This window comes from Pinus tabuliformis, chromosome X (genome assembly GCF_031772625.1).
Source record: "Pinus tabuliformis cultivar Carrire ecotype Pingquan chromosome X, CPIR1, whole genome shotgun sequence".
NCBI classification, from domain to species: Eukaryota; Viridiplantae; Streptophyta; class Pinopsida; order Pinales; family Pinaceae; genus Pinus; species Pinus tabuliformis.
In genome coordinates, this window is record NC_142308.1 from 603,260,301 (window position 1) to 603,267,942 (window position 7,642).

Genomic DNA, 7,642 nt, shown 5'->3' on the forward strand with positions numbered 1-7,642 from the left:
TAAACTAGATTCAAGTTGTGATCCACCCTCCACAAGCATGGGATGATACCATTAAAGATTGAGTTGAGGGAGAGAGAATGCTCAGAGAAAAGTTATTATCAAAATTAGCAAATGAGATGTAAAAAGAAAACAACAACAAGGATTGTGAGAGCACATGGTATAAAAGTTGGTGGACTAATAGTGGCTTGAAACTCTATAGGAGCTCTTTCCTCTCATTTTTCTGCACGGTATCTAGAATTCTCACCCAACCTCTTTGGCAATCAAAATTCTTAGAAGCATACCAATTGTAGGCATGATGAGTCAATACCCCTCTGGTCTTATGATTTTCCCTATCCTCCATTGAAATTAATTGCTTATTCTCTCCCTGCAACAATCTTGAATGTGGGAAGGTGGTGGATTTGGTTGTGGCAGCTACACCTTCACAATAATCCAAGCTAAACATATACCAAGTGGAGGGAAATTCCCCCCTCATTTACATTATCTATCTCACAGGCTATCCTCCAAACTAATTCTAACTTTATACACCTACTTTGAGGGATAAAATACATATTTTTATTAAAATGTAGGTGATAAAACATGTTGCTATTTCCAGATATTGTTTAATTTGAGATCATCTTAAATTTTTGAATTCAGGCTTCTGTGATCCATATTATGAATGTTAAGGGATCTTTCGGTAAAAGTCACATAAATAAACTTTAAGTCAAGGCATTTAGAACCATGTTCATCTTCACAACAAGATGAAAAACGAGATCATGGAATTAGATTAAATAGATGAAGAGAGATGCTTTCTAGCCATTAGAATATAACAACTAGTTTTGACTAAAAAAGTATCATTAATTAATAATATTTTTTTTTTAATTAAAATGAAGTAATAGATGGAAAGAAAAATCAGAAATAGGGCGCTGGTGAGGGTTGGAATGGGGTCGGCTCTGCATCATAGGCAATGAAACCCTACTGACAGGGGTTTACAGGCCGTTCTATGGCCCTGTAAGCCCCCACTCCCCCGTACTTCCCCCTGTACTTCATTTTTCCGAGCCGGTTTGTACTTTTCCCTCTCGACCCGCGGCTCCATTTAACCTTTTTACCCTCGCTCCCCCGTTTCATTTTTTACCCTAGTTTTTACCTGGCTACCTGCACTCCTCGCATCGGAACGGCGCCTTCTCACCTGATCGGCCGACAGCACATGGAGGTGGTCGTTTTCATTCCTCCGGAGAGAGCGACCTGTGAACAAAGCGTTTCCACCTGCATATCCACAACGGTCTCCCCCGCTGTCGGTGCCGACCCTAAGCGGTTACCAGGTTTCGAGGCGGGCACTAGCAGGCGGTTACCAGATTTCCGAGGTGGGCACTTGCAGCTGTCGACATGGACTCAGAAGAGGTGGATTATTCGGATTCCCCGCTGGCGGAAAGCTCCATCTGGCGCTCCACGTTCACATCATCTGGGGGTCTGCACAGTGGGAATATGTCTGCTAGTTTTGAGCATCTTTCTCCACCTATTGACCCGTCTCTCCCCTCCTCCCTTTACCCTGGCGAGCCCTCCTCCTGGAACTCCTTTGTTGTTCCCTCTCCGGCTTCTCTTGGTTTCCTAGCGGACTGTTTACAGTCCTCCCCGAACGGCATTGCCCCCCATCTGCCGGATTTACCCTCCCAATCCCTATTCCCTGCAAACCCCGTGGAGATCCCTACTCATCCTGTGGAGAACCCTCCCCTTTCGGAACCCAACCCCCCCTCGGTCCCTCCCGTTCCCTCTGGCAGCTATCACGCCGTCCCCCCTCTCCCTGAAGCCATCCCCGCCCCCGGGTCTATCCCACACCCCCCCCTCCTGTTCCCCCCCTGCGGGCTCACAGGCTCCTGTTAACCCGGGCCGCATGTCCTCCCGCCCCTCTAAGAAACAACGCTGTTTTAAATCCACAGCCGAGGACGTTTTCCTGAGGCTGGAAGAGGATATACAGTGGGGGGACGCCATGGATCTGGCGGACTGTGTCCTTGTGGGTCGGATTCGAGGCAGACATACCACGGCGGAAAAAATAAAGCAATGGGCCACAGAGATCTGGGGTCAATACCTAGCGGAAATCCCATCTGTCCAGACGTTTGTGCGAGGATGGTTCGCACTCAGATTCGCAAGGGCGGACCACACGAGCTGGGTTCTTTCATCGTTTTGGCACTTTGAAAAAGCTCCGGTCCTTCTCAAGCGGTGGACGCCCCTCTTCGACCCGGAGACGGAGCTGCTTGGCATTGGACCTGTCTGGGTCAGACTACCGGGCTTGCCCCTTCAGTACTGGTCCGAAGATATCTTCAGGAGAATTGGGAATGCGCTCGGCACTTTCATGGAATCTGATAAATCCTACATCTCGACGGGCTCAATGGCTTATGCAAGAATCCTAGTGCACATGGACACCAGAGGGGGAGTGCCGGAAAATATCACAATACAATGGAAATCCACTTCAAGGAAGCAGAAGCTCGATTATGAGGGCATCCCCTATCGATGCAGAAGATGCCACCAGGTGGGTCATCTATACAAGGACTGCCCCCTCCTCCAGAAGACCCAGCAGACAGCTACAGGCCAGGACCCGCCCACTACAGAAGGTCTACCTGACCCTCCCGCAGCGGTGGCACCAAGGGCGGACCACAACATTACATCGGACACGGTGGAAGCGCCTCCAGCACCTCGCCGCAAGAAGCAAGCATCGAATTCGACTCGGCCTCCATCTCCTCCTCTGACGCGTTCAAAAGCCGCAAAAGGAGCCGTCTTCTCTTCGGGTACGTCCTCTATATTGTCTGCCTCTGCTTCTCTACTTGCATCTTTGAGTTTATCTGCCTCTAGCATGCCCCCCCCTATCAGGATCCCCCCTCCCTCTTCCCCGTCTGCACTTGACCTGGTAAAGGTTGTATGCCCTACCCAACCCCCTCCCCGCTCGCATTATGTGTCCTGCCCCATCCCGAAGCCATCTGGCTTTCCCACCTCCTCCTCGCTTCCCTCTTTCCCCCTCCCCTCTTTTCCTTCGCCCTCCCCTTCGGTAAACTCATCCCCGAGATACCCCACCCGCTCGACCACTAAGCTGAAAGTCTCGGACTCCATTGGGCTGTCGGTGGAGACCCATATCCTCTCGCCCAAGCAGGGGCGTGGTCGACCTACCTCAATGTCAAAAGCTCAGAAACAAGCGGAGGATGAGGTCCTCCAAGGCAGACAGCATACTATTCATAGGGCCCTTAGAGCACAGGACACCCTCCCCCACCCCCCTCCATGAAAATCTTGTCCTTCAACTGTAGAGGGTTGGCCAGCCCGGATAAAAAATCGGCCCTGAAGCGCCTCTTACTCTCGAACCCTGTGGACATCATCTTTTTACAAGAAACCTTATGTAGAGCAGACTCTGCAACCTCCATACTTGGTTTATGGCTGCCTGGGTGGACTTTTACAGCCATTGATGTATCAGGCCGTTCAGGAGGCATAGCTATTGGCTTTAAGAACAATTCCATATATCTAAAGAATATCTGGGGTGGAGGGGGTTTTTTGGGGGCAGACATATACTCTAAAGATCTGGAGGAAAATCTTAGAATCATCAATGTCTATGGACCCTGTCTAAACAGAGAGCTTTTCTGGCAAAAGCTCCTCAGCTCCCCTCTTCTCCAAGCTGAGAACATTATATTGGGTGGAGACTTAAATTTCTCTTTGGGTTTCTCTGAATCATGGGGACATCTGGCACAAATCGATCCCCTCTCTGACTACTTTGGGCAGCTGCTAGAAGACCATCATTGGATTGATCTCCCTTCTGCAAAAATCCAATACACATGGAAGAACAACAGATCAGGGGACCAAAGCCTAGCTAGAAGGCTGGATCGTTTCATCATCAAGGAAGTGCTCTGCAACCAACACCCTAGATCTCGACAGTGGGTGGGAAGTGGTGGGATCTCGGACCATAGGCCCATATACTTGGAAATGGGAGTAAGACAACAGGCCCAAAAAGCCCCTTTCAAATTTAATTCAACTTGGCTCCGGGATCCCACTTACATCAAACTAATATCTGATTTCTGGAAAGCACATCCGATTCCTGAGGATGTGGACCCAGCCACTGGCTTTGTAAGGAACCTCTCCGAAATCAAAGTGATCTCAAGAGATTGGGCAAAAATGAAGAGAAAACAGGATGATCAAACAATATCTCTGGCTGAACAAGCTATCGAGGTTCTTGAATCCCACTCAGATGGAACTTATATATCCCCAGACCAGAAATCTATGTATGAAGGCCTCATCAACAGGAGAACACAGGTTCTCAGAGACAGGGAGGACTCCTGGAGACTAAGGAGCAGAGCCATTTGGCTCAAGGAGGGGGATGAGAACACAAAGTTTTTCCATCGCTTTGCAAATGGTCGGAAGGCGATCAACACTATCTGGGAGCTGCAAGATGATCAAGGACATCCGGTTAGCAACCCTGGAGAACTTGCCTATCTAGCCTCATCGCACTTCAGGAATATATACAAGGCCCCGGGACAAGCAAGTCTATTAGAAATCATGAGAGTGGCAGAACTCTTCCCTAGATTTGTGGATGATGAAGATGCAGAGGAGCTTACTAAAGAAATTACATTGGAGGAATTGGAAGCTACCATCAGAGGTTTCCAAAAGGACAAGAGCCCGGGACCTGATGGCTGGACCATTGAGTTCTATTTAGCCTTTTTCGAACTGCTAGGACAGGACATTCTCAAAGCTATCAATCACTGTAGCCTTACAGGATCTGTCCCCTCGAGCATCAAAGCCACTTTCATTGCCCTCATCCCCAAATCTGATAAGCCGGAATCCTTTAATGATTTTAGGCCTATCTCGCTCTGCAACTGCCTCTATAAGATTTTGGCCAAAATCCTAGCAAACAGGCTCAAGCCCATCCTCTCGGCCAATATATCCTCCGAACAATTTGCTTTCCTCCACCGACGCCAGATCCATGAAGCTATTGGTACTGCTCAAGAGCTTCTTCACTCTATGCAGAGCAAAAATCTGAAAGGAATGATCCTCAAGGTTGACCTCTCAAAAGCTTTTGATAGGGTAAATTTGCTATACATCAGAATGCTTCTCACCCATTTGGGTTTCCCATTCCTTTTCATTAAAAGAATCATGAGCTGTATCTCCGATGTACCGTTCAGTGTCCTCCTTAATGGTTCCCCTACCCCTTTCTTCACAGCCGAAAGAGGCCTCAGACAAGGATGCCCCCTATCTCCCCTCCTGTTCCTACTCATCATGGAAGGGCTTAGCAGGCTGATTGCTACTGAACACAGAAGAGGCCGAATAAAAGGGATTAAAATTACGGACAACTGCTCCCTTACTCATCTTCTGTTTGTGGATGATGTACTTATCTTTTTAAATGGAAGCATGGCTGACTCATCAACGTTACAACACGTCTTTGATCTCTTCCAGAAAGCAACAGGGATGGTTATAAATGTTCAAAAATCCACCTTAACATCTCTTGGTTGTACTCCACAAGAAATCATCTACACAAAAAATCGCTTCCCCTTTCAAATTCACCCTATGGAGGAAGGGCTGAAGTATTTGGGTTTCCGTGTGAAACATGGAGGATACAGAATAGCTGACTGGATATGGTTAATTACAAAGGTGGAGAAGAGAATTAATGTCTGGTACAATAGATACCTCACAAGGGCAGGAAGACTCACTCTTATAAAAGCAGTGCTGGAAGCTACACCGGTGTACTGGATGTCTCTGGCATGGATACCAAGAGGGATCTTAACCAGGCTTCAAAAAATTTGCTGCAGATTCCTATGGAAGGGGAACAAACAGGGAAACCTCTTCGCCTGGGTAAAATGGGACACCATTGCAAGACCTAAAAAATGGGGAGGCTGGGGAATAAAGAGACTAGATTTATTTGCAAATGCTCTGGCAGCAAAATTGGGATGGCAACTTCTCACATCTCATAGTCTCTGGAAACAAGTAGTTATGGAAAAATACATTGCACCGGAAAGCATATACAGCTGGATTCGCAGGGAACAAAGGGGAAGTGGAAGACACTCAATCATCTGGAAAGCAGTCCTCAATTCCCTTCCCCTAATTCGGGAGGGACTTACATGGAGAATCCAACAGGGGAACTCTGTCCGCATTGGTATAGATCCCTGGATTGGATGCGGCAATATGCATAGACTATCTGGGCAGCTCATAGCACATCTAATGGATCAGGGTGTCACACATGTTGCTCATATTGCAGACCAAGAAAACTCCAGTTTTCTTCATCAGGCTTGGAAGACAACGCAAGATCTCCACATTCCGGAACAATGGAGACAAGAATGGGAGTCATATACTGAGGCTCTCACACAAGCACACATCAGAATATCGGAGGAGGAAGACGAGATTGTTTGGGCACTAGCTAAAAATGGATTATATACCCCAAAGGAGGGATACCTGCAGCTCATGCAACCATATCAGCCCGACAATACACAACAATGGTGGAGAGCTATTTGGCATCTAAAAGCAGCCCCCAGAACGCGACTGCTCATGTGGGCTATCCTTTACAACAAAATTCCTACTGGGGCAAACTTGAAAAAACGATCCTTCTATGGACCTTTCTGGTGCCATTTGTGCAGAAGGAATGAAGAAGACACTGAACATCTCTTCCTTTCCTGTCCGGTAGTTCAAGAACAATGGTCCCTTCTTACCTCACGCTCTCCCTCCCTCCATCAATGGCATGGCCTATCCATCATCGAGGCCTGGAAAAACTGGCAGGAGCAGCACTCTGGAAAAGATAAGAACATCCCACTCCTCATGTGCTGGTCCATCTGGATAGCAAGGAACCGTGCAATTTTTGACCAAAAACCTCCTCACTGGCCTGTCATTATTGCCCACATTTTTGCAGATCTTGCTCTCATACCTGATGATCCTCCACCAGCCCCTCCTCGGACCATAACCCCAGAACTCATAGATAAATCTATCCCCTGGGCTTACTTTGATGGCTCAGCCCAAGAGGAAGGCTGTGGGGGGGGAGCCCTCCTCTACCTCAGAGAAAACCACTACTTCATGCTCCAAATTCACCTGGGAAGGGGCACAAACAATTATGCCGAGCTCACTACTGCAAAACACCTCATTTCCTTTGCACATGAGAAAGGATGCACAAAACTACAATTGTTTGGAGATTCAAAGATTGTCTGCAATTGGCTCACCAGAAAATCAATTTGCACTGCTTTCTCTTTGAGACATATACTGGATGAGGCACTCAGACTAACAGATGCTTTTGAAAAATTTGACTGTCACCATATTTACAGGGAGCGCAACGCTCGGGCGGACTACCTTTCCAAGCAAGCAGCGCAGAGGCAAGAAGCGGACTGGCTAATACAGGAAGAACTGGATGGAACCTTCTTTCAACACTACCACAGACCCTTTGATGATCAACAGGCACAAAGGGGCGCTCAGCACTGAAAGGGGTCCCATCATACACAAAATCCTGTTTTTCTTATGCTTTTATATATAATCTGTTATATATGAACTGTATCGACCCAAGGCGGATAATCATAGTTTTATTTTTGGGCAGCAAGCTACAGCTGCACAGTAATGATACAGCACCTGAAAACACACACAGTATATGTTTCTTATTCTGCTGTTTTTTTTGGATATATACCTCTCCGAGGTGGCACACTCCCTGCGTGGAGATAAACAG

At 47.5% G+C, this 7,642-nt stretch overlaps 1 protein-coding gene across 1 annotated transcript; it reads left to right on the forward strand.

The window, feature by feature from the left end:
- The first annotated feature begins 1,963 nt into the window (after positions 1 to 1,963).
- LOC149141478 (uncharacterized) lies at positions 1,964 to 7,404 on the forward strand. The gene is made up of 4 exons (XM_089451246.1): positions 1,964 to 2,759; positions 3,419 to 5,415; positions 5,628 to 5,796; positions 5,882 to 7,404. The coding sequence occupies exons 1-4, from the start codon at positions 1,964 to 1,966 to the stop codon at positions 7,402 to 7,404; spliced, it is 4,485 nt and encodes a 1,494-aa protein (XP_089307372.1).
- The last annotated feature ends 238 nt before the right edge of the window (positions 7,405 to 7,642 follow it).

What these genes read in the sequence shown, in the direction of transcription:
- LOC149141478 (XM_089451246.1), top strand. Translation starts at nt 1,964, where the DNA reads ATGGATCTGGCGGACTGTGTCCTTGTGGGTCGGATTCGAGGCAGACAT. An exon ending in TCCAGAAAGCAACAGGGATG is followed by an intron (nt 5,416 to 5,627) that starts GTTATAAATGTT and finishes CTGGTACAATAG; the next exon opens with ATACCTCACAAGGGCAGGAA. An exon ending in AGGGAAACCTCTTCGCCTGG is followed by an intron (nt 5,797 to 5,881) that starts GTAAAATGGGAC and finishes ATGCTCTGGCAG; the next exon opens with CAAAATTGGGATGGCAACTT.